The sequence below is a fragment of the Delphinus delphis genome, chromosome 13 (genome assembly GCF_949987515.2).
Source record: "Delphinus delphis chromosome 13, mDelDel1.2, whole genome shotgun sequence".
Classification (NCBI taxonomy): domain Eukaryota; kingdom Metazoa; phylum Chordata; class Mammalia; order Artiodactyla; family Delphinidae; genus Delphinus; species Delphinus delphis.
Window position 1 is genome coordinate 88,366,096 of NC_082695.1, and position 26,160 is coordinate 88,392,255.

At 60.0% G+C, this 26,160-nt stretch overlaps 1 protein-coding gene across 3 annotated transcripts in view; it reads left to right on the forward strand.

Annotated features, from left to right (window-relative positions):
• NFATC1 (nuclear factor of activated T cells 1) overlaps positions 1–26,160 on the forward strand; it is a 97,713-nt gene that overhangs the window by 22,213 nt on the left and 49,340 nt on the right. For all 3 annotated transcript variants that reach the window (XM_060029259.1, XM_069541336.1, XM_069541337.1), the window contains 4 exons: positions 3,950–4,109; positions 17,701–17,903; positions 19,845–20,017; positions 21,677–21,817. In XM_060029259.1, coding sequence (XP_059885242.1) covers positions 3,950–4,109; positions 17,701–17,903; positions 19,845–20,017; positions 21,677–21,817 — 677 coding nt within the window. The remainder of the gene's footprint in view (positions 1–3,949; positions 4,110–17,700; positions 17,904–19,844; positions 20,018–21,676; positions 21,818–26,160) is intronic.

The window sequence follows — 26,160 nt, forward strand, 5'->3', positions numbered from 1 at the left end:
GCAACCCCCAAGTCATCCACAGAGCACTGATCAGTCACCTGCAGGACAAGACGTGACGCTGAGATCAAGCCATTTTTGAACAATGTGCTAAACTGCCCAACGTGCGATCTTTACGTTAAAAGCCACAGGGCACCGCACTGTGTGCCTTACGTTGTTAAGCTCTATCCCTCTTGTGTGAAAATACTTGCAGACACACGCCCAGCTGTGGAGGTAGTTTCTCTGGTTGCTTATGAGATGTGTACGTGTGTGTGTGGAGAGAATGTAAGGTAGCTTCTGTTCGTACAGATCAGCGGGATCTTAGATTCGAATTGCACCGCGTGCTGTCTTGGCTGCATTGAGTGTGGCTTTGTAAAAAATCCAGTTAAGTTGGAGGTGAGTTTGAAGTTATTCAGCAGCCCTGGGCTGAGGCCATGAGAGAACTCTCCTGATGTGGTCCCCGTGGCGGCTCCTCTCCGGGTCGCTGGTGACCCCCAGGAATGACGCTCGGCTGCGGGGCCCGTGAGGGGGTTGGGCTGGGACAGCGCAGCCGTGAATCACCGTCCTCGCGGCAGGGGCCGCTGCGTCTTGGAACATTGCTTCCAGTCTTAGACCTTTTCTCTGAATCAGAGATACATTTACAATTTTTGTGGAGTTGCCAAACTCATGCTGAAAATGTCCAACCCCAAACAATAATTTAAATTGTCTGTATTACAATATTTATTTTGCGGACCGTTCTAACTTTAAATTGTCTGTATTACAGTATTTATTTTGCGGACCATTCTAACTTTAAATTGTCTGTATTACAGTGTTTATTTTGCGGACCATTCTAACTTTAAATTGTCTGTATTACAGTATTTATTTTGCGGACCATTCTAACTCGAAACTGCGCTCACACTGTGTTGCTGGCTTTGTCCGTGATTCAGGAGCCAATCATTTCCCCAGATCTGTTCCTCTATGGCGTTCAAGTGCGGAGCGGCTCAGAAGTTGCTTGCCCTGCGCAGACGGCGAGGGATTGCACTTTCCATCCTTCCTTTGCTTCTCTTTCCGTCGCACACTCTCGTTTTTTAATTTCCTGGGAGTCAGATGAACCTAACTTTTATTTTGTTTCTCATTTGTTTCTTTTCTATTTACAGCAGAGGACAGTGTTTTCACTTAGATCAACAGTATGTATAAGATAACAGAACAGATTAGTACGTTGGATATTCTAAACGGAGATGTGGTCCGCTCCCTCCGGGCGGGGTGTGCTGAGCTGGGCGGTTTGTCTGGGGGTCGGGGCAGCTCCCGTAAGATGCTAGTTACCGAGGGCCGGCCTCGCGCTCGAAGCCCGTGGCTCGCTGGTCCTTCGTCCTGGCGGTGTGGCCGCATGTGTCGCTGATAACACGTCAAGAAAGTGCTTCTGCGCACCACAGCCCGGGAGACTGCTAAACGCACCGCGGAGCTTCGCCCACCAGGAAAACTCCCATTCGATTCTGTTTAGCGTTTCTCAGAAGCCACCTGGCATTGGGGGCGGGGCGGGGGGCTCCTGTGCTCAGCCCGTGACTTGGGCGTTTCCCTAGTCTGGGCATCTCGGAATCTCTGCGCACACACGTGTCCCTCCCATTCTTCTTGGTCACATCGTCTTGAGTTTTCCGAGGCTGTACTTAGTGAGAACCGGGGGGCGGGGGGCATCTTGTTGACATGGAATCAACATGTAGACAGCAGACGGGGGCCCGGCGGGTGGGCGATGAGCATCCCACCCGCCTGCGGTCTCGCTTCCTGAAGAAATCTGGGTTTAGGTTGGCCATTGAATAGAGGGTTTTCAAGTGCAAGTTGGTCCTGGAATCTGACATGTAGTCTGGAGGAGGGGCTTCCCAGGGTTGGAAGGCTTTCCATGCAGACGGTGATTTTAGGGCCCAGCAGGGTGGACACGGGGGCTGAGGGACACACTCCAAAGCCGCCTCCGTGCCTGCACGGAGGTCCTGGCCCCTGGGGGGCGCTGGTCTTCCCCACCTCCACTGGCGTCTGACTGTTGGACACGCCCACTTCACTGTATCTGCGGTGGATTCCAGTTAGGATTTTAAATTTCTCGCTGCGTCGACACAGATGCAGCCTCTTCTCACGTTAGAGCCTTTGATTTGCTGCTCGAAGGTCGAGCTCAGGCCCACTGGGAGGCCCGTCCGCCCGGGTGGCATCGGGGCTGGCAGTGTCCCTGGGACCCAGTGAACACTTTATAGTGGGGTGTGGTGTGCGCGGCCTGCGTCCCGCCAGGCTCTCAGCAGCGCCCTGTGCTCTCAGAGGAGCCCAGCGGGCGGGGCTGCAGAACCCGAGGGTGGACAGGGTGTCCGCAAAGCTGATTCAGCAGTAACTGCACGTGCGTGGCGAGATGATTCCGTTTCTGCCGTCACTAGAAAACCGCGAATGCCCGGAAATATACTGTCCTTTCCAGGAGTATTTTGCATGTTTTTTAGAAATTACATGTTTGATTCCAATTCAAGCTGACTTCTGGGCTTTTTCTCCTTTCAAAAAGTACCTTTATTCTATCTATTGTTTTGTGTTTTAAAAATCACCCTGATTCATCGTCTGAGATGAGGCGGAGAGGCTGGGGGACGTTTCGGGGAAGTAGTGTACCGACTCCTTCCAGGCTGAGACGCCACGAGCGCTGCGTCCGTGTGTCTGGGCCTCTAAACAAAACCCACCCTTCCCAGCCACCTGTCCCAAACAAGCCGCCAGCACGCACGGTCTCTGCTGCATGCGCGGAGACGGACACGTCAGCGACAGGCGGAGCGGGGCGAGGGGACAGTGGCGCCCAGACGGCGGAGACTCTGGGAGCAAGGGCACCTTCAGCGCCGTGTGTGGAGGGCGAGACCTGGGCGCCTCCCGTCCACCCCTGTGGGGGCAGGGGGTCCTCACACTGCCCCCGCTCTGCAGCCCTCCTGGCCGGCCCGGGCTTGGCTTCCAGACACTCTGAGGTCTGACGAGCAGCATCTCTGTTGGGTCAGGTTCTGCATCCGAGAGGGGAGGGGGAGGGGCTGTCACTGTGGGGACCAAGAGCCACCCCACCCCCACTGGGCTATCGTTGTAGGAAGGCGGTGGGTGGGCCAGACCCCAGCTCCTGTGAGGGCCTGGCGGCCTCTGCCTGTGGACTGTGGCTTTGGGGGTCAGCCTTTTGTCTTTTTACAGGGCAGGACCCTGAAGCACGTTCTGTAGGGAGAGCAGGACCTTTGGCCTCACGTGGACCTGGTTTCAGGTGGCAAATGGCCTCCATCTCCCGTCTGTACAGTGAGACTGTCAGTGCCCCAGAGATCTGAGCTTGTCGTGGGCCTCGTGGACCCCTCGGGCAGGGCCCGGCTCACTCCCCTCTCCCCTCTTCAGCCTCCAAGTGACAAACCCGCCTTGCAAATCTGCCCTGGGCCCCAGGGCCGCTCCCTTGGTTCTGTGGTCTTTGTCTGCAGCTCACTCGTGCCCTGGGTGGGCGGCTGCCCAGTTGTCGTGCACGGAGCACGGGATGTAGGGGGCTGGGCGAGATTGCCGCAACCCCGCCATTTTATCAGGGGCCTGGCGGCACCCCCGACGGTTCACTCCTGCCCGCAGCCAGCGCGCGTGGGACACAGGGGAGGGGAGCCAGGCCGCCCAGTTCTGAGGCCAGGCTGATAGAACTGTGATTCTGAAAAGGTCTTTAATTCTGGAACCTATCTTATTAGGGAGGTTAAATAATTTATAGGCCTATCGTGAAGGAAGGAAAATATTTTAAGGTCGTGTGGGAAAATGTTTCCATCTTATTCAGAAGCTCGTCATGAAGGCCTGACAAGGCTCTGGGCGTCCATCACGATCGGGTTGCCGTTGTCTGTGTCAGGCCGTTATCCTTATCGATGGGAATTTCAGATACAAGCCCGGCAGGATGAGCTGCTTCCCAGGGCCCCAGGGTCTTAGGTGGGTCTGTGGTCTGTGGGAAGCGTGGCATGAATGTTTAATGCTCTGTGTTCCATTTCAGCCCGTCTCTCCCTGCCCTCGACTGGCAGCTGCCGTCACACTCAGGACCATACGAGCTGAGGATCGAGGTGCAGCCCAAGTCCCACCACAGAGCTCATTACGAGACGGAGGGGAGCCGGGGGGCCGTGAAGGCGTTGGCCGGAGGACACCCCAGTGTGCAGGTATCCGCTCTGCTCTGACCCCAAGTCCTGTCCCTGCTGCAGGGGCAGCAGCTGGGGCTGGTTTAATCCAAAGGCCACTTTGCGGTAACAGCTAACAGCACCTTTCATTTTCTGTCTTTTTTTAAAAATATTCTCATCTCCCAACCAGTTTAGCTAAATATTTTATGCACAGTCAAGCCCCAGTTTTCTCCTCGATACATGGAGTGGTACAATGGCACAATATACAATGGCATAGAGGTGCCAAGCTCTGCTTGCCTCTGGAGCTCACAGACCAGCTGCACTCGTGACACCTGAGGCTCCTCGTCGGTGGGACTGCTCTGGGGGAGCAGGCGAAACCCTGAAGATCGTGGGGGCGTGGCCAGCCCGGCGGGGTTGGGAGGACTCCCCTGGAGGGTGTTGCCAGCAAGCCTTTACTCAACGAGGAGGCGGAATGGCTGGAGCTTTTGCTTGTGTCTCCTGGTGGGTAACTGAGGGGACCTCGGTACAGCCCGGCTACTGCTTTGTGCCGGTGGACAATGCCCTTTATCCCCATGCGTCCCTGAGCAGTCATGTTCCACTCAGAACAGATGGGAAAGAGGGAAGAGAGAAGCCAAGGGGAGACAGTGTGTCCAGGAAGATGCCCTGGGCCACCTTGAGGGTCCATCTCGCTGCCTGGATGGTGGCCAGTGGGCAGTGTGGCCTGGGGGCTGCTGTCTAGACCTCTCAGTAGACTTGACCTTGGTGCTATTTCGCTTTAAGGTGTCCTGGAATAGGAAAATTTAAAAGAAAAGAAATACACCTTTGAAATAAAAGGGCTTTATTTTTGAGGACCTTTTCTTTAACAAATCTGTAGAAATAAGTGTTCAGGGTTATTAGAACCAAGGACTGAAGCTTCTGCTGAGAAGCTCCCCCTCGATTTCTAACCCAGCTGCATTTTGTCCATCGTTCCTGCTGCAGACGTCCCACAGCGTACACCACACGCTGGGGGCCGTGCACGCCACACACGGACGGGCAGAGGACTCCTCCTGGCGCCCCTGCTCTGGGGAGAGTCGAGAATCGAATCCAGGGGCCCTCTGCCCTCTCCAGCCCCAAGGGGAATGGAGCCCACCTCTGCCCAGCCCTCTGCTCAGAATTAACCCCATCCCCCAGGTCACAGATGGGGACAGATGGGAAGAGCGTGCAGCCCTGCTCGCCCGCAGCCGCTGTTCCCCTCCTGCGTTGGCCGCGGCCGCCCACCTCCTGGGGCTGCTTCCCCAAATGTGGCCACCATCCTTGTAGCACGTCTCCCCACGGCCGTCAACAGAGCCTCGACCAAGGTCTCCTTGGGCCACGTTAAGATTTGTCCAAGGCAGCGAAGTCCGTCTGCACGGCTGCTGCCTCTGGTTTGGGGTTTTCAGAGGCTACTTTTAAAGACTCCATCCTTTCCTCTCTGAAGCCTTGGACCCTTTGAGGCGGTGGTTCCCAAAGTAAGCCTGCCCAGGGTCCCTTAGAGATGCCCACGCGCCCCACTGGGCCCTGGAGTGCCGGCTGGGACCCGCCACTTTGCTTCTCAGCTGGGGACAGGAGGAGCGGGGACCTGCCGTGGGGTGTCGGGGCCGGGGCAGCATCGGGGAGGGGCTGCTCCGGCCTCATGGGGAGCCGGTGGGGCTCTGTCGGTGTGGCTCCGGGTGCCACTCCCCAGCCTCACACACCCCGGGGGAGATGGGTGTACGTGGCATCAGAGTCAACGTGTTCAGAGCTGGTGTCCAGGCCGCGCCCGCCATCCCAAACCTGTCGCTCCCCTCCAGCCCAGGAGGTAAAGGTGAACTCGCGGACAGGCTGTCCTGCAGGCGTTGGCATTTGGTCACACGTGTCACCTCATCAGCCCAGCGTCTCCCACCAGACCCCTGTGATGTGACCTGTGACCGTCCCCTTGGACGTGAGCTTGCCCTCTTGCCCCGGAACTGCAGCCGTACGGCGCTGATGGAGACGGTTCTCCCCCGTCTAGCTACGCCCCCGCCTGTCCAGTCCGCTCCCCAACCCCGTCATTTAGGGAATGGTGCAAGCCGAAGGGGAAGCAGCAGGGCACCCCGTGTTTGTATTTGATTCCATTTAGATAAATAAAAATAAAGCTTGCGAGGGCAGGAGGGCGCAGACAAGTGCCGGTCCGCCGACGCGGTGTTCAGGGCCTGGAGTTCGCGGGGTGACGTTAGGGCGACATCGGAGGCTGTGCGCTCGACGCCGGTTAATACCCACTTGGTATTGGTTGGCCGCTTGACTTGGGAAACGCAGAGCGGGCTCAGCAGCGCCCAGCTGCCGGCGGCCCTTTCAGATCCCCTCCGGGCGGAGGCAGGTGGGATAACGCCTGCGCTTAGCCAAGTCCATGAACGGTGTTTAAGTCCCTTCCTGCTGCGGTTTCCACTGGAAGAAAGTACGTTGCTGCTGAATGGAAAAGACATTACAAAGGTGAGGAAGTAGGCTGTTCAATAAGGAGAAATTAAAATAAAGCAGCAGAGAAATAATGGCCCAAAGCCCCCGTTTCTTGTCAATTACATTGGCGAGGGGCGCTGGCCCTGGAGGGCAGGGAGCCCCGTGCCACGTGGACACTCCTGTCGTGAGATGCAAAGCGCGGGGCTGAGGCCCTGAGCGAGGGCCGTCCCTGTCCTTCGCCTGGTGGCTGTGGCCCTGGGGACGAGGGTGTGCCCCGCCTCTTCTGGGAGCCCAAGGAACCCACCCCCTGCCAGGGTCCCAGCGCCGTGCTCCCATTCCCACCGGGCAGGTGTCTTGGGCGCAGGGCGGTGTTGATCTCTCAGTGTCGAGGAGATGGAGAGGACTGAGACTTGCGGAGGAATTCTGAAACTTGAAACCGCATTGGAAATACCTTAAGAGTGAATCCTCCAAAATTATTTCGAGTTCAGTGACGGCAGGATGGGAGAGGCTGCTTCTGGGTTTAAGCAGAGTGAAGGCCCCTCCCCTGCTGCACAGCTGAACCGCGAGAGGAAACCAGGCCCAACAGAAATGTCAGCCTCTATCAGCATTCCTCCTGCAAGAGGGTTAGGACTGGAGACTTCTCTGATCTGTCTGCGGTAGAGGGAGTCTGTGTGCAAGGTGACGTGAGCAGGTAAAAAGAGGGGCTTTGGGGTTTGTTTTCTTTTTCAGTTAGTGGAGCACAAACTGGATAAAAGTAGAATTTGCACACAGTTGTCAGACAGATGGAAACAGAAAGCTCTCAGTCGCCGTGAGAGCCCAGCGACCGCAGGGCTTTATTCTGCGGCGAGTTATCCTAGCACATCCCCCGACACCGCGGCTCCCCGGAGCTCGGCCGCAGGCGGGTCCACATGCTGGGGAGACAGCCGCTCCCACTGGCCGTTCTGCGGTCGGCTGGCCAGAGGGAAGCCGGGTTTTGGTTCTGGGGCACCCAGGCCGTCCCTCGGAGCCGCTGTCACATGGAGCTCAGAGGAGGCCTGCACCCGGGGCTTTTGCTGCCCTCCTAGGACAGCCAGCTCATCGACTGGCTTCTGCATCCCCAAGCTTGTCGTGAAGTCAGGGGCAGTGGCCTTGCGTAGGACAGGCCCTGCCAGGCCCAGGGAGGACTCCTGCATTTCCCGAGCACCCAAGACGCAGGGGGAGCTGCCTCCACCTCCGCGGCCCCTCCTCTGAGTCTAGGAGACGCGATGAAATGCAGAACCTTCTTTCCAGGCAGAATCAGGCTGCAATTTCAGATTAGGAAAGGACCTTGCATTCACGTGGTCTTGTCCCCGTTTTCATTTGGGGACACAGATGTGTACAGGGCTCGCCCAGCATCGTTCGGGGGCTGGTGCCGGGAGTGAGCGTTCCAGACCGTCCACCACCCAGACTCTCCAGAGTCCTTGACGGCCCTGGTGGGTGTGCCCGGCGGGCGCGTCTGGGCCCCCGAGGCTGCTGTGACGGCCCTGTCGGGTGCCGGCTGGAGCTGGGCGGGCTGGAGCTGGGTGGGTGCGGGCCGTCCTCCTCGAGGCCCCCGGCTCCACTGGCGGGTGTGCGTGTGATGCGGCCACAGCGAGCGCCAGGGGCCCCGGGTCTGCGCTGGCCTCTGCTGACTTTGTAATGATGGGACCAGGGAGGAAGGGAGTGTGGGTTTCCCTGAACTTTAAAATCGTACCTTTTCCCCTACTGCCAAAGGATTCAGACACATGCAGAATCCTCCCGGGCGGGAGGCGTCCAGCTGGGGGCAGGGTGGAGTATCCTGGCTCCCAGCGCCCAGGGCCCCTCTTGTCATCGGTCCAGACCTTCTGCCACCAGCGCCCCGCGTGTGTGTGTAAATCCATGGGCCACTCTCTGGTTTAAGATGCAGGAGCCCCGAGAGCTTCCGACAGGGATGCAAAGGCCTTCCCCAGCGGTGCCGGCAGGACAGACCGACCCGGAGCCGTCGGAGTGGGGGCTTCACACCGTTGTTCTGTGTCTCCTGAGCTGCAGGGCTCACAGCGGCTCTCCGGTGGGATGAGTGCAGGGCCCCTTCGCCCCGGGGCCAGGTGTTCTGGGTGCGTCTGGGGCCTCCCTTCCGTCCAGTCTCCCAGACCATCCTGCTGGCACCCCGCCCCGCGTCCGCGCCCAGCGCCTGGACGGCAGCCGCAGCTGGTTCCCTGCCGTTGCCGTCAGTGGGTCTGGGCTGAGGAGGGAGAGTCCCCCACCTTCTCCCTGGGGAGGGAGAGCAGAGAGCCGTCGGGCTGTGTGTTTTTGCTAACTCAGAGTGTGTGTCCCCAAAGGGGTCCCTGTGTCCCCTCTGCCTCCGCAGAGAAAACTGCAGCTCCAGGAGGCCGTTTCTGTGCACTTCGTTTTTCTGCTTTTCTTTCCTGCTGTGTCCCCGGCTCCCTTCTACCCTCCTGGGCTGTTGACCAGGCCTGGCCGTCACTCTTCCCTGCCCGCTGTGCTGCATCCCTGGTCCCCTGTCCCGAGAGCAGAGGTCCCTTCCGGGAAGGTCCCCGGTTCCTGCCGCCCCATGGGGGCTGGGGGAGTGAGCTGGGGGTCGTCACGATCTCTGACCCAGGGGTCAAAGGATGAAGCTCTGTTTACCCAGTTACCAAAATAACCTGCTCGATAGCATCTAGCCCGTCACACAGGAGGCCAGGCCTGTGTGAATAATTAATAGGTCGCAGAAACGTGAGACTCGGCGGAGGCCTGTCAATTCCTAAACAGCACTTTAGGTTTGTAATTTGTGTTCCTGTCAGTTATGAGTGACCAGTGTAACCCCCGTCAGGCCGGGTGACTGGCCCAGGCAGTGGGGACCGGGAGGCTGGGCTGGCCCGAGGGGGGTCCCGGCCCCGGCCTGGTGCCCTGCGTGGTGCAGGGGCCTCTCTTTAGGGGGGTCGGCTTTGAGGCTCACGTTTGCCGCCGTAGGCCAGGACAGGTATTTTTCTACTATGTAAGACGTTCGAGCTGACACCGAGGAAGGAACACGCCAGGAACCAGCCATTCTTTCCAGATGGTTACAATCAGCCGGTCGGCTGTTATCACTTTTCATTTCCTGTAGCACCCCGCACCCCTGGGTCCAGAAGCATCAGCCTTTCAAGAAGCAGGCTTCCTGGGGGTGTCTGAACACTGCGGACACACAGCAGTGCTTTCTTTCATCTGGCGTCCGCGGCATGTTCTGTTTTACCCAAAGCTTTGCTCCATTCTTTCTTACGGAAACCGGATTGAGACAGGATTGTTAACCTGGAAGCCAAGGTTTTCACAAAAGCCAGAGAAATAGATGCTACTGGAAGAAATTCCTTGGGCCCAGTGAGGAGCTGAGGGTCAGAACTGCCCTATAGCAGCAGCCCTGCTCCAGCCCAGACCCCACCCCCTACCCCAGGAGCTGAGACAGCGCTCGGACGCAGGTCTGACCCTAGCCCGGACCCCGGTCGTCCGGCAGCCAAACGCCGCTGACCTGCCCGTGGGGCGGATTAATCTTTTATGGGGCAGCTGGGCAGCGGACAGCTGCCCTCTGCTCTTCCAGCAGCGTCCGGGCAGGTGGCCGTTTCCCTCTGGGCCGGCCGCGCACACAGGCCTGGACGGTCTCACTCTTTGTAGACACACCTGTGTCGCGGGAGCCGCTGCCATTGTTCCCACGACACAGTGGGCTCTGCGGAAGCTCAGGGCACCGAGCGGGGGGTTTGCCATTTACGTTCCTGCCAAAGCAGAGAGGTGCCTGTGCCTGCGTGGTCTCGGTGAGGCGTTCAGTGGAGTCGTTGCCAGTGATAATAATTAATAGGAAACATAGCTGGGATCTTGCTGCTGTCTGCTGACACATGGCACAGACACTCGATCTCAGGTACGGCACATTGGTTTTTAAACACCTGTTTTAGAGTTTCATTGGGCAACAGAACTGAGGACAGCACAGTTCAAGTTTTCCTGCAGCCGATACAGTCACTGGGGGATAAAGTCCGCGAGTAGCTCAGCAGTGGAAACCTTTTCAGAGCAATAAACAACATCGTCAGCCTCCAAAAATCTTCTAATTCAAGAGTTTTGGCTTCTGTGTTCCAGGCTGCGGGAATTCTAGAATAAAAGTCGCCTCGGGCACAGAACCCCTGATGACTTTCCATAATTCTGCTGTGCTTTCTGCATTATCCCAGGATGTTTTCCTGATGTCTTTTGAGGGCGGAGCCATGTGCCGGACCGTTTCAGGTCAGAGCTATGCGTCGGCACTCCGGCCCCATCGCAGCTGTCAGAACACTCACACGCGGTGCAGGTGGGGGGGGGGGGGGGCTGCCAGACGGTGTAACGGAGATAATGGTGAGAAACCACTGTCTTTGATAAAAATGACAAAATAGGAAAATCCGTGGCCCTGGCCGGCCCTCCCCTCTCACTGGGGGCTCCATGGTCTCCTGGGGGCCGCACCACGGGCGGCTGAGACAGATGCCCAGTGCCCTCGGCTGGGGGGTGGCCCGGTGGGAGATCCCCGCCTCGTTTGCTTCGGGGCCGGGTCTCCCTCCCGCTGGCAGCCCCCGGCCTGCTGCCCCGTGCAGAACCCTGTCCTTCGCCTTCGGGCCAAGCTCTCCCCAGGGAGGGTCTTCTGGGCGTCGTCCTCCTGGGGCACCGCCCAGCACAGGGACGTAGGGAGGTGCGCCCGCTGCGCGGCCTGCCCTCCGTGGGCAGAAGGAGGACGAGAGCCACGGAGGGCACGCCGGCCCGAGCTCTGGGGCCCAGTGTCTACGCCCGGCTCGCAGGTGGGTGGCTCCCGGCAGCAACCCCGTGTCCAGGTCCTCCTGGGCACCCCTTCCTGCTGTGCTTTGCAGACGGCTCTGTCTCCGGGGGGCGCTCTGGATTTGGGGTGTGCTGGCTCCCTGAGCGCTGCCCCTGCCCCGCACGCAGCTGGGGAGCCGCGAGCACCCCGTCTGCACACTCGAGGGTGGGGCGGCGTGGCCCCAGTCTCCTTCTCCTGCACGGGACACTGGGCTCTGGTCAGCACAGATAGCCAGCTCGGCCCTGCTGTGGGCCGGGCCCCGCCCAGCGGGACTCATGATCATGCCGTGGCTGGCGGTGGTGGCCGTCCCCTCAGCAGCAGCTGGTGCCAGGGCAGGGCTGGCCCGACGGCAGGCCAGTGACCGTCGCGTGGGCATGTGGGTGTCTGGCAGGAAGCACCCTCGGCCCACACAGCGCCTCCGTCAGCCCTCGTCCGGGCCCTGCCCGAGGCCGCCCTTTGGGCGCTGGTGATAAACACCAAGGGCCAGGCCCTCTGCCCGCCCCGTATGCCTGGGGGTGGCCACTGCCCCGTCCGTCGTGCAGTGTTTCCAGTGAGTTCAGAGAGGCCGTCCCGGGGAAGGAGGGTTCGGGAGCACAGCCTTGGCCCTGCCCGCCTGAGGTCTGGTCTCCTGTGAGCTGACCGCATGCCCTGGGCCCGTCCTCCCTCCCGGGCCGGCGTGGGGTGGGGGGGCAGGCGGCGCCCCGTGGGGAAAGCTCTCCTGTGGTTTTGGAGACCAAAAGCTCACACGACGCAGTCTCTTAAGTTAATCCAGTACTGGGAAAGTTGGGGTTGAAAGAAGTGGAAGCAGCTTGTGCGCTGATTCTCTCCTTCCTGCAGAGGCCCTCTGGGTGTTGCGTGGATTCTCTCCTTCCTGCAGAGCCCCTCTGGGTGTTGTGTGAAGATGCAGAGTTGACATCTGGGTTAACGCGTGATTTCCCTTTAAACCGCCTGCTGCGCTGTGCACGAGGATCTCTTGCTCGGTGTACGTTTGTCCCAGCTCAACACTTAACTGGAAAGTAATTTCCCTCAATTAACTGTCCTTTGTACGACGCTCCTGCCACTGTGGGCTTGCGCTGTGGGAATTTCAGCACCGACTAAATTTGGCGTCAGTCATTCCCTCTGCCCGTCACCCTGCCGTGCAAGTGCGAAGGTGAGCAGAGCAGCTAAAAACAAACATTTTTATGTGGAGGAAACTCACCAGGTCTTACACCTTGAAAATGGAATAGCACATTTTGTTTAGTTTAGGTTGAAGCAAAGTGAGGTCATTGTTATGACAGGTAATTTTATTTTATTTTATTTGTGTGTGTGTGTGTGCGTTCAAAATACTGATTTATTTTAGGTGATGGGATGAAGGGTGATTGTTTCTTTTTTGCTTCTCTATCTACTTTTTTTTTTTTTACATCTCTATTGGAGTATAATTGCTTTACAGTGGTGTGTTAGTTTCTGCTTTATAACAAAGTGAATCAGTTATACATACACATATGTCCCCATATCCCCTCCCTCTTGCATCTCCCTCCCTCCCACCCTCCCTATCCCACCCCTCCAGGTGGTCACAAAGCACCGAGCTGATCTCCCTGTGCTATGCAGCTGCTTCCCACTAGCTATCTACCTTACGTTTGGTAGTGTATATATGTCCATGCCACTCTCTCGCTTTGTCACAGCTCACCCTTCCCCCTCCCCATATCCTCTAGTCTGTTCTCCAGTAGGTCTGTGTCTTTATTCCTGTCTTACGCCTAGGTTCTTCATGACATTTTTTTCCCTTAAATTCCATATATATGTGTTAGCATACGGTACTTGTCTTTCTCTTTCTGACTTACTTCACTCTGTATGACAGACTCTAGGTCTATCCACCTCATTACAAATAGCTCAATCTCGTTTCTTTTTATGGCTGAGTAATATTCCATTGTATATATGTGCCACATCTTCTTTATCCATTCATCCGATGATGGACACTTAGGTTGCTTCCATGTCCTGGCTATTGTAATTAGAGCTGCAATGAGCATTTTGGTACATGACTCTTTTTGAATTATGGTTTTCTCAGGGTATATGCCCAGTAGTGGGATTGCTGGGTCATATGGTAGTTCTATTTGTAGTTTTTTAAGGAACCTCCATACTGTTCTCCATAGTGGCTGTACCAATTCACATTCCCATCAGCAGTGCAAGAGTGTTCCCTTTTCTCCACACCCCTCCAGCATTTATTGTTTCTAGACTTTTTGATGATGGCCATTCTGACTGGTGTGAGGTGATATCTCATTGTAGTTTTGATTTGCATTTCTCTAATGATTAATGATGTTGAACGTTCTTTCATGTGTTTGTTGGCAGTCTGTATATCTTCTTTGGAGAAAATATGACAGGTAATTTTATAAATATTATTTTGACAGATAGTAGAACGTGCCAGGGGCAGAAAACCCATGCAGTGGAATATGTGAAGTATTTAAATTACTTCTCTTAAAATGAACTTCATGTTTTCAATAATAGACGTTTATCTTCCAGGTTAAACCTTAACTATTCCCATTTTCACTGAAATGGCATGTTTTTAAAAAGGCAGAGTTACTCCCACAGTCCGCTGCATCCTATGTGCCGTCAGAGCAGGGCCCCGGTGTGAGTCCCGTGGGATCTGAAATTGTCATTTTCAAATCGTCTGACCCCGGCCAGGCCATGTGCTGGCCTGGGGGCTGGGAGGAATACGCCTTGGCCACACAAGAGACAGTCTTAGCCAAAGACTCATTTACGTATTCTTATATTAAATGTCACAGAATGGAATGCTAAGAGGCAAAATTTGTTTCTTCATCGGTCTCTGATCTTATTTTTACATTTCCGGTTTTAAAAATGTAGGTCAAGTCCAGCACAGAGTACAGGTTTCTTAGGAGGTTTGTTAAATTGGCAAAAGACTGGACTCGCGCTCCCCAGCAGGGAGAAGTTGGGCGGGCCCGGCAGGCTGGCCTTGGTTCCCCCAACTGAACTGTGTGTGTAGAGATGCTCCGTGTCCACACAGGAAGAAGCTCTTCAGTTCAAGCAGGAGAGGCATCTTGTTTCTGCAGAATTAAGCCACGTGAGCAGGACCCACCTTGAAATGAGCGTCAGGCGCTGGGGGGCTCCTGGCAGGTTCTCTGTGTGGCGGCCTGAGAGCAGGAAAGGCTCTGCACTGGCCTCGCGAGGGGCGCAGCAGGCCAGGAGGGCCGCGAGTGGACGGGTGGGTCTCTCAGCAAACGTGACGCTTCCTCTAGCTCTCTGCTCACCACGGCCACTCGGGTTCAGCCGCAGGCCTGAGACCGACTCCCCTCCTCTGTGCACGCCCGTCAGACACTCATCCGGTCCATGTGGGCCGGACACCCGTGGGTCGGTGTGAAAGCTCGAGTATTTTACTAGGAAGGAACCACTTCGACCACGAGCACATCCACGGGTGCTTGGGACCACGCCACAGACGAAAACGATGAAAATTGGGAGCCTGACGCGTGAAACTCCTGCCGCCGCCAGGAAATGAGATCTTCCCAACCAACTACCGCATTCCAGACCAGTCTGGAGAGCGCGTGCGTGTGTGCGCGTGTCTGAGTGTGAGTGTGCGCGTGTGTCGGTGTGTGCTGCGTGTGCGTCCGTGCACACCTGTCCTACGTGGAGCTCCTGCTTGTCTCCAGAAAATCTCAAGGGTGACGTTGACAAACACAGCCTGTGACAAACACGGGCTGTTAAATATTAACCGGGTGCTACGGAATGCTCTGGAATGTCCGCAGACACCGGACACCCGTGGTGAGCTCGTGTGGGAGCCTCAGAGCTGCTGGACGTTCACCTGAAGCTGTAAATTCATTCATCGGGGGCTGCGGTCCAGCAGCGGTCAGTCCTGGCTCGTGGCCTGCTGTCTCCTATCCATAGTTGCGACACCATGCAGACCCTGTTGGCCGGAAGACGGGACGGAGGGGGGGGAAGGAGCCGCTGACCCTGCGGGGGCCCCGCCCTAATAAGGCGCCACCCGGATCCCTCGTCTGGCCCGGCTGTCAGCCCCACCAGCGGCCTGGCGCCCAGGCACATCCTTCCCGGGGGCCCCAAGCGGGTGGCGCGCGGGCCCTGGCCCTCTGCTTGCTGAGTGCCCGTGAGGCTCCCGTGAACGGCCTGTGTTGTTTGGGACTGTCTCCTGAGCTCCGTGAGGCTCCCGTGAACGGCCTGTGTTGTTTGGGACTGTCTCCTGAGCTCTGTGAGGCTCCCGTGAACGGCCTGTCGTTGGGACTGTCTCCTGAGCTCTGAAAATTTATAAGTGCTTCTTCATCTCGTAATTAAGTGAAGTCAGTGCAGTAGCTGGTCTTTGTCAGCGCGGCTTTGATGAACGGTTCACTGCTGATTTGAACCACACTTGAAACAGCAGGCGCTCGCTTCTCTGGGTTGAAGAGACATTTGTTCCCAAACGCAGGGATGGAGGAGAGCTCGGGGAGGCCACAGTGCCGGGGGGGGGGGGTGTGGACAAGGCAGGCGCTGCTAACTGGATGTCGTAGAAAGAAATGGAAAACCAGCCAGGGCAGCATATAGTGAGTTCTCTGCAAGGAAGACAGCGAGCGAGACACCCGGGCAGAGAAGGCGCTCAGCTCCCAGCGCTGGACCTCCCAGCGGATTCCGACTCACCCATCTGGACGGCGCTTCAGCTTCCATTCTAACGTCCCAACTTGGAAAAATGACCCGTAGAGACGGAAGCAGGATCTCGGTCACCGCGGTCAGCTGCAGCTGGACCGGAGGTTTCCCGTTTCTTCGGGTCACTGACACATGCCCCTCTTGTGCTCCCTCGGTCACCTGGCAGCCTGGCCCTTTGCGCTGTGCCCCGGCCCCCTCTGTGTCCTGAGCCAGTGCGGCTTGGAAGGTCTTGGTCATCCAGCCTGAGCTTCTTCCCCGTGGGCTGTGCAGTGACTGTCAGGGCGCCTTCCCACAGGGCAGAGACGGAGCCCAGACGGGGCTCACGGGGCGCGTGGACCCGACCGCAACCCCGCTGCGGGCTGGTTCTTCCGTGGCTTCCACTCGGCCGCAGGGCTGGGAGGGGCTCGCGACCCCCTGAGAATCCCGCAGGGGAGCAGGCGGGTCTGGGGCCTGCAGGTGGCCTCATTGGCACTGCCGCACCAGGGTCTCTGCTGCTGTGGAAGCAGTGACAGCGCTCTCGGGGACGGCACTAGTTTGGCCCATCAGACTGTGTTACAGTTGCTACCTGTTGTCAAAGCGGCTAAAATTAGTCCAGGGAGAACGTGACCACAACGCGAGAAGCAGCACAGCTGTGCTGACTGAGCCTGTCTGCTCGTGGGGCTGCCCCTTCCGCGGGGGTCCTGCGTCGGGACCCTTGGGGGCTCTGGCTGGACGCATCGCCTGCCTCTGCAGGAGGAGGGGTGAGCCCCAGGGGTCCTGTGGAATCTGGGCCTGGGCCTCGCCCTGAGCTGCCTGCTTTCTTCAGGATTTGCCTCTTGAGTACGGTCAGCTGTGACCTGGACGGAGAAGGCGAGTCAGGTTCAGTTCTGAAAAGGACTCACCCTGAGGGAGGCAGCGGCTGGAGGTGCAGGGGCACGAGGAGGGCTCTGACCTGCGCCCCTGCTGGTCAGCCCGGGGGCAGCCAGTGTAGGTCCTGAAATGCGGGAGCAGCGCTCTCCCATGGGCTCCTGGTGCACGATGGGCTCGTTCCGGTTCTGGGGCCCGAGTCTCACTGGGTTTTGTGCCCACACATGATCTTGTCTTCAAGATCGTGCGCCTAGCCGGCTGGCCCACACGGTCGGAACGGCCACGCGCGGCCACCCGTGTTGGGTCTGATGCTGGTGGCAGACGGGCCACGACCTGGGGCTGCCCGCAGCCGGTCCAGGGGCGCCTGCAGCGGGCACCAGGGCAACCCGTAGCCACCACCTGCCGAGCCAGGCCGAAAAGGGCCGATGCTGTTTGTATCTCGTTTGCAAGCATCCTGTTTGCTGGTTCGGACTGGCCTGAGCAGGGGAAAGTGGATGGCGTCCTCTTGGGCAAGTGTCTGAATTCATCAGGGGAGGCTTGTGCGGACGGCTTGGCACTGGCCCAGCTTCGGGTGGGACCCCACAAGCTGCTGTGTCGCCCGCGTGTGGGCAGAGGGGTGGCCTGAGGAGGAGGCAGTGGCCCGGAGAGACTGGCTCTGCTTCTCATCTGCCTCCCCCTGCGGATCCCCGTCACGGTCCCGGGCATGGGGCACGTGTGCTCCTGGGATGCAGGTACATGCGTGCAGGTGTGCACTGCATGTCTGTGTGTGTGTGTTCCAGCGTGGGCAGCCAAGTGTTCAGAACCGACTGCGGAGCAGAGGCCCCAGACTTTGGGGCCCGAGGTGCAGGAGGGGCGGGGGGACCAGACCCGGCCTGCGCACGCTCCCCTCTGAACCAGCCTCCACACGGGGAGCACGGAGGGTCCGGGCGTCGGCGCGGCGCTCACAGGCCTGTCTCCCTCTCTCTCCAGCTGCACGGCTACATGGAGAGCGAGCCGCTCACCCTGCAGCTGTTCATCGGGACAGCGGACGACCGGCTGCTGAGGCCCCACGCCTTCTACCAGGTGCACCGGATCACGGGCAAGACCGTCTCCACCACCAGCCACGAGGCCATCCTCTCCAACACCAAGGTCCTGGAAATCCCGCTGCTGCCGGAGAACAACATGCGAGCAATGTAAGCTGCACCTCGGGGGCTCGGTGGGCGGGGGCGGGGGCTCGGTGGGCACTTGCACGCCTGCGTGTCTCCCCACGTTTCCACAGCTCAGGGGGCTTGGGTGCCCTGGGCTTAACACCTCAGTAAACGTTACAAGTATTTATGACAATGGATTTGTTTCTTCCTGGGGTTTCAGCCCCTGTGCATGTTGCCACTTTAAGTATCTCAGTTCACAGCTGTCAGTACTTCCTCCACGTGTGAACGTGTCACCCATTTATTTCTGTGACTGCACTGTGAAAGCTAGAGCAATGGTCAAAAGGCAAACATTGAAACATTAAAGAGATCGGTGTGTCTGGGTCGTATTTTCACTGAGGGTTTCTGCATCTCCGATGTGACCAGCTGGAATGTGCAGGTCAGATCTGACTCAGTAGTTTAGAGGTGAATTGGTTAACGAGCTGCAGGGCAATCTTCTCGTGTCCAAGTAGGGCTTGTGTTCGTGGCTTCCTGAACTGAGTGACTGCTACATGCATTTCACTCCTGAGCTGTGAATGCAGCAGAGAAAGGGGACACGGTTGTCCCACAGGACTTGCCTTCTCCTGGGGGCCTCTGGGGCGGGGGACATAAGGCAGGAACTCATTAGCACGGGGGGCCTGTTGGAGACTTTGGGGGCGAGTGTCTGTGGGGGGGCAGCACAGAAGCCGAGAGCTGACCCTGCAGGAAGGCAGCAAGTACAGAGGCCCCAAGGCAGGAGTGAGTCTGGGGCATCCACGGGGCAGCGAGGAGCTCAGGGCTGTGGCGGGTGAGGGAGCGGGTGTGGAAGCCACATCGTGTAGAGCTTTGCATGGGATTTGGGTAAGTTGTTTGTAACTCATAAACCCTCTAAGTCAAAAGCAAAGGGAGGGGCTTCCCTGGTGGCGCAGCGGTTGAGAATCCACCTGCCAATGCAGGGGACACAGGTTCAAGCCCTGGTCCCGGAAGATCCCACATGCCACGGAGCAACTAAGCCCATGCGCCACAACTACTGAGCCTGTGCTCTAGAGCCCATGAGCCACAACTACTGAGCCTGTGAGCCACAACTGCTGAGCCCACATGCCACAACTACTGAAGCCCACGTGCCTTAGAGCCCGTGCTTGCAACAAAAAAAAAAAAAAGAGAGAAAAAAGGAAAAAGGGGAGGCCTTCTCTCCATGTTGGCTTTTCACGGATTTGGGGGAATTCATTCTAAATCCTTGGGTTTGCTTCAAGAGCTGTTATCACAGTTCCCTCGGACCAGGGCAGATGGTTTGAGAGAACTGCTGGTTCCTTCAGCAGCAGCCGTTCCTTCGGTGGCTGCATTTACCACAATACCATCCAACCCAGAGACGGTGTAGACACCACGGGAGCGGGACTGGCCCCGGGCTCCAGGGCCAGGGCTTCCCTGCTGCTCCGGGCTGGGCTGTGGTCCTGACCCAGAGGCATCACGCGGCCTCGTTTCCTTAGCTTCCGACAGAGGGAAAGGGCTGGTTTCCATCTGATGAATGACGCCTGGGTGGTTCTGCTGGAGTCTGGTGTTGAATGGAACTGTTAAGTTAAATGAAATTAAGTGAAATCATATGAGGCCCTAGAAAACTCAGGATCCTGGATTAAGGGGGACGCCGCTGGAATCTCAAGTGGAAGGAGGTTTCTGGAGCAGCCGGGGGAGCCTTGCTTTGGACGCCGCGTCCTGCTCCGGGGCGTCCACCGAGCCCAGGGCAGCGGGGCTGGGGCTTCTGGAGCCCTGAGCGTATGGCAGCTCTGCCTGCCTGGGTTCTGGGCTCCTGAGGCCGGGGCTGGCTCGTCTCCTGCTGCCTCGGCCCCAGCTCAGTCGACGGGTGGGTGTCTGGCCGCCCCGGCCCCTGGGCAGGGCCGCAAAGAGCCTTCGGTGAGCGGTCGCCCGGGATGGGGTGGGGGTCCGGGGCTGAGCATAGACCCTTGTTTCCGGCAGCATCGACTGCGCCGGCATCCTGAAGCTCAGGAACTCTGACATCGAGCTCCGCAAGGGGGAGACGGACATCGGGAGGAAGAACACGCGCGTGAGGCTGGTCTTCCGCGTCCACGTCCCGCAGCCCAACGGCCGGACGCTGTCGCTGCAGGTCGCCTCCAACCCCATCGAGTGCTGTGAGTGCTGCCCCCCACCACCGCCCCACCCCACCCCCGTCTCCAGGCTGAGCGGGGCCAGCCCCTGCCGCAGGTTTCCTTTCCAGTAGCACCTTGGTTCTCGTGCGCAGCCCCTGAGCTGTGCTCGTCCCACCCACAACACCCGCACCTTCCCGTGCAGCCACGGAAACACCTGCACCCTGGCCAGGGCGCCCGCAGCTCCTGTGCGTGCGTGGTGTGAGGGCTGCCGCCGACTCCCGGCACCTGCAGGAGGGCGTAAGAGGGAAAGGAGGTTTGTCCCGAAGTACCGAGATGTTTGCCGTGACCGAATTTGACTTAATCCCCTCACGATTCAGGGAACCTGAGAAAGTGGCATTTTGGCCTTGACATCTGTTGGACTGAAGGGACCTGAATTTGCAAGCCTGCCCGTATGTAACTCGGGCCTTTGCCCCTGGTGGCCCTGGGTTCACGGCCCTCGGTGTGCGTGGACGGGCCCCGGTGCCGAGACGCTTCTGGCTCGGATGCCCGTGACCACGCAGCTCCTCCAGGAGCGGGGACCGCCGCGGCCTGGGGTCAGCTTCCTCTTGCAGTGACGCTGTTCGTTTTTGTTAGCGAGTCGGGTGACCGGTTCAGCTCCGCATGGAAACCCCGCAGTGCCCGCCCCCGACCCGGCACCCGGACCCCGGGGGGGACCAGAGTCTCCACTGGCCACGGCCCCAGCGAGAGCCTTTCCACCCGCCCTCCTCCTTCTCTCATCTCTGAAGCACCGCCCCACCCCTCTGGTGTGGGCTGCCTCAGGACACCCCCGACCTCGCGGCTCAGCCGCCCACCCGTCTTGGTGGGAACGTCCTGGTTCAGTTCCTCGGCCTCTGACCTGAGCGTCGGCCAGACCTCGGCGACGGGGCGTCCTCCCCTGCAGCCCCTTCTCCTTCTCTGCTGTGTGGTCTTCACCTCCCTCCCAGCCCTCCCCCCTGCTGCTGCTGGACCCTCCCGTCCAGTCTCTAGAAGTCCATCTCCAGTCCGTGGGGTCTGCCACGGATGGCTCTGCCCCCCTGCCCCGAGGCCCCCGCCCCATGAGGCAGAGTGGGACCCTCCTTCTCGGGTCCCCTGGCTGTTGGGTGACTGTGTCAGGACCCCTGGCTTGGCCTCACCACCTCTCCAGCCACACTTCTGCCTCCTCCTGCGTCTGGTCCTTTGCCCATCCCGCCCTCCCCGACAGCCTGAGCTCGGCCGCCTGTGGCCCGCCAGCCCTTAAGCCAGAGCCCGCTTCAGACGGGTCCCCACATCCCACCTCCTAGCTGGGGACGCCTGCTCTCCGGGCCATGGCCTCCCCATCACCAGCAGGGCTCCCCACGGCTTCCCCGGGCCCTTCCCACTGGCAGTCAGTCACCCTGGCAGAGCGCGCCCACTCACTCACACGCGTGTGCACGCTCGTCACTGAGAGGTGCGCTGTCTCCACGTGGACAAGTCAGAGGCGTGGCTGCCTTCCCGTGTCACTCTAACCTGGAGTAGACTGTGAAGACACGGACCACGCGTGGTTACTCTTCTGTTCCGTGTACCAGGGACGGGTCGCACTGCTCACCCAGAACTCTTTGAAAGCAGGGTGTAGCGGCCGCCCCCGAGAGGGCCAAGCAGAGGGGCCTGGGCGTCTCACTCCCGTTGCTCTCCTGCCCCACACAGCCCAGCGCTCGGCCCAGGAGCTGCCCCTCGTGGAGAAGCAGAGCGCGGCCAGCGGCCCCGTCCTCGGCGGGAAGAGGATGGTCCTGTCCGGCCACAACTTTCTGCAGGACTCCAAGGTCATTTTCGTGGAGAAAGCGCCAGGTATCTTCTTTAAAAACCGACATCGAGCCCTTGCTGTTTGGGCGCCGGCGGAGGTTGGCTGGCAGGAGGTGGGCGCGGGCGGCCACGGGTGCCATGCGCAGTCCTGGGCCACTGCACACGGTGCCGGCCGTAGAGGGGCTGCAGGTGCGGGGCCTGCAGGAGGCTGTGCTCTGCAGAGGGACGGCCCCGCGTCTGCCTGGCTAGCGGGCGCCTCCCTCGTGGGCTCCGACCAGCTCCTGCTGCCGGGCCTGCCCGTGCGGAGGCGTCTTCTCGTTTCTCAGAACCACAGACCGTCCAAGGCAGGCGCCTGGGCATGGAGCGGCCACGGTAGCCGAGCGGAGCCCCACTGGGGCCCGGAGACCTTGCTGTACCCCCGGGGCATGCTTCAGGCCCTCGCCCTTGTCAGCACAGAACCCCAAGGTGCACAGGCAGCCGCTGTTCTTTCAGTGACGGCGGCCCCTGGGCCGCTCCGTGCGTGTGCGCACGCCTGTGTGGACCTCTGCACGTGTGCTCGGGAAAGGGGGCTGCGGGTTTGAAGGGGAAGGGTCTCCTCCCTCTGGTGTCTGGGGAACCAGGCAATGAGCCTCTCGCTGTGCTGCAGGGGAGACGCAGGGGCAGCACAGCTCCTGACCCGGGACGCCCGGCCCGACCACGTGGCCACGTGGACCTTCTGTCTCTCTCAAACTCCAGAGTTTGTTTGGGGGGCGGGTCCTTGCAGGGAGGTGGCCCCCAGGCTGGGGAGGGGCTCCTGTGGGGTCCGGGCCTGCTGCCTTATCCCTCGCCTTCTCTTTCCTGGTCACGGTCCCCCTCCCGAGCGCCGGGGCAGGGCTCGTGCTGAGTACCGCAAACCGCGGAGGCACTCAGCCTCCGTAATGGGGTTGGTTTTGTACAGTTTGCAGGAAACTTAGTACTTCAATCAAAATGGGCTTAAAAAGTCTCTCACGTTTAACGTGTTCTGCCTGTACGGTCGCGCGTGTGATTGGAAACTGTTTTAGAGGCTGGAGCAAACCCGACCAAGTACAGTGGTGGGGGGGGATCTGTGCCCCCGGAAAGCCCCCTCTGGGCGAGGTGAATCCGGAAACAGCGCGAGCTTCTGTGCTTTAGACGCGTGCGCGTGCGCAGTGCGTGGGGGCGGAGCCCAGGCCCGGTGCCGCGTCCTCGCCGCGTCCTCGCCGCGCACAGACGTCCGTGGTGGGAACCAGCTGGCGCCCCTCGCTGTTTCCTCGACCAGTTAGCCCCGACTTTGACCTTGGTGCCAGGATGCGACTGTGAGACGTCTCCTGAGCCCCTCGGCTCGTCGTGGGTGCCCGTGGGGCTCCTAGGTTGGCGTGGCTTACCGTGGCCCGGTCACGGGGCCTTCACAGCGGCCACCCGCCTGCAGGCGGGAGCCGAGTCCTCGGATGTCCGACTGTCGCCCTCACGTGGCCTCCCGGGCCGCCCCGGCCCCATGCAGGCCGAGCGCCGCTGTCGCTCGCTGTCACGTCGGGGCCCGTCCCCAGCCCGCTCGCTCCTGCAGCACATCTGCGTCTGGCAGGTGGAAGGCGAGAAACCAGCGAGTGGGTGGAGGCCAGACGTCCCGTGAACACCGTGCGACAAGGGAGACGTAGAGACGCGGCTGTGCGTCCTGCCACGTCGTGCTTGTGTCCCAGCGGGGTTGTCGGCATGTCTGCGCGCGTACTCGGGCCAGTTCTGTGTTTGCAGCAGGGGCAGGTGTCCACACGCTTTCTGCCTCTGCCTCCATTCTCAGCACAGTGCACGCCGACGCTGCCCGGCTGGGCTTCTCTTGGTTGATTTGCGGGGGGAGAAACCACTGAAGTCAATTTAGATTCAAAGCCTAATCGTCCTCTAGGCTTGCGAGGAGGCCGCCTGGTCTGCTTGAAGGTTCTTTCACCCCCTGCTTGGTGGCAGCAAGGCCGGCGCGCACAGCGAGCCTGGTCTCTGGAGCCGCTGGACGTGGGCAGTGGGCCCCGTGGCAGCCGCTGCAGGAGCATATAGTCCATAGCTGCCGCGAACGTCGCCATGTCAGGCCGGGGGAGCTGAGTTCCACGTCACCACGTCCCCTCGGCTGCACTGGGCCGCGCTTGGAGCGTCCTCAGTGTTTCAGGGTTCCTCCTGGTTGAAGCCCTGCCGTCACCTGTGTCCTCATCATGGTGACCGAGCAGGGTGCCCGCAGGAGGACGGCCCTCGGGATGTAGGAGCAAAGCCCCGTCTGTGGACGAGGGGCCCGTCACAAAGCGCCGTGGACCAGCCACGCTCAGCTCTGGCTGCATCAGGTGACAACTTTCCGGAACCGTCCTGAGATTCTTCTGAGGTCTTTGTGTCCAGCAAGAGGCTGCAGGGCCTGGCCTTCACGGTTGACAGCCGCGGCCTCCGCGTCAGATGACACCTCCCACGGTGGCCGTGTGTGTGCGCGGACGCCGGCACAGGCTCACATAGGGGGCGTGGCAGGTGCGGGACGCCACGGCAGGGCCACCTGCAGGAAGCGAGATGCTGTGCCCGTCTCCCACTGAAGATCTGGGGGTCTCTCTTCAGACCTGTGCGTGGGGGACATATCTGTACGCATGCGTGAGTGTTTGAAACAGCCTGACACACATGAGAACACAGAGAGAGCGCCCGCGTGGAGGGGAACTGCCGCTTCTGGAGACAGGAGAGAGGGAGGCTTCAGAGGTTCCGTTGCCGTGAATGTTATGTTCTTGACGCCGACGCTGAAAGTCCCCGCTGTGTGCAGCCCCGGCCTGTTCTCTGCAATTCCTGGAAACCGTGTGAAGCCTGTTTGGGCTTCTTCTGCTGCACGACAGACCTCACCAGAACTTGGCGGCTTCAACAGACAACAGTTTGCCGGCCCTCGCGTGTGGCTGGACGCAGCCGTGGCCCCCGGGTCTCCTACACAAGGCGCCGGGCACCCTCTGTGGGCGCCAGGCCTCCTCAAGGCCCAGACTCAGAGGGGCCGCACCGCACTGGGGCTCACCAGGTCCCAGCCTGCCCAGACTTGGAGGTAGGACACCCAGGGTGTAGACGTGGAGGGTCACCGGGCACAGCGTGACCGCCTGCCACGCGACTGGACCACCTCCTTGTCAGACCTCTTACTAAGGCCCCAGAGCCAACAGAGACAGACCCCAGAAGAAAAGGTTGCGTCCAGGGTCTCCTAAGACCTTAAAACGGAAGCAGGACTTGCTTCCTGCGGGGAAGCGTCTGGAGCCGGAGTCCACACTGAACCAGACGGAGACGTTGCCCGTTTTACGGAAGAGGATCGGAGTCGGGCCGTCATGGGGCCTCCCCGGCTGGGTGGTGCCCGGCAGCCCTTTGGCTCTTGGGGTCTGGCCGCTGTGGTCGGCCTTTGCCGGGCGGCGTCTCGGGTAGGGCCTTGCAGGTCGGGTGTCACTCGCTGGTTGTCCAGCTGGCACTCCGGCTGCGGCCCCGCTGACCCAGGTGTTGGTCCCAGGGGTTCTGGAACTTGCACAGAACGGCCCCCGCTGGCTGGTGCGCCGCTCACACCCAGAAGCCAAGACTTGGTGCGGGGGAGACGCTGTGTTCAGATGCTTCTGGTGCTGACCCAGGAAGGCGGGCGGGGAAGGTGCTGCGCGTCCACGAGGATGGCTGTGGTCGTGGGTGGCTGACCTCTGCGGGTGGGGTCTTAGGGTAGCCCTGGGCCGAGACGCCTCCGGGTGTGGGCTCGTGGGGCGGCGGGGGCGTGGGAGCTGCTGCCCCCGGTAGCCCCAGCCTGCGACCTGCCTGGGCCTGACCGTCCGGGAAACGGCCCTGACCCCAGTCAGCAGACGAGCAGCGGCTGGGCCCCTCCTGTCCTCAGAAGGCTCTTTCTCACTCTGTGGCCCCGGAATTCAGTGATCCTCCCACACTTCTAAACTACGCAACATCTTGAACCAGCTTGGGCGGGATCACGCTACCCCGGCACCCCTCCGCAGAGATGGGCAGACGGGCAGGGCCCCGTCAGGTGCGCAGGCTCTGTTGGCGTCAGGGGCCCGAGGGCCCTTCTCCTCCCGGCTCCGAGCTCTCCCCTCTGTCGGTGTCCCGGGACGCGCCCTCGCCCCTGTCCCCGGGGACCTCCCCTCCCTGCAGGGCTCTCCTCGTGGGTGCGCATGCGACAGGCTGGGGAGGGGAGTGGGCTGCAGCTGCTGGGCCGGGCGGTGGGCTCAGCGTGACCTCTGCCCTCCCTGGCCTTCACGGCCCAAGCTGCACCTCTCCCTCCAGGGCACGGCCGCCTGCAGTGGAGGGTGCGGGGGTGTGAGGCCGGCTGTGAGCCTTGCGGGGGCTGCAGTAGCCAGAGTGGGGTCCTGTGCTCGCGTGGGTGTCACCAGAGAGCCCCTCAGCTTAGCCAGGCTCGC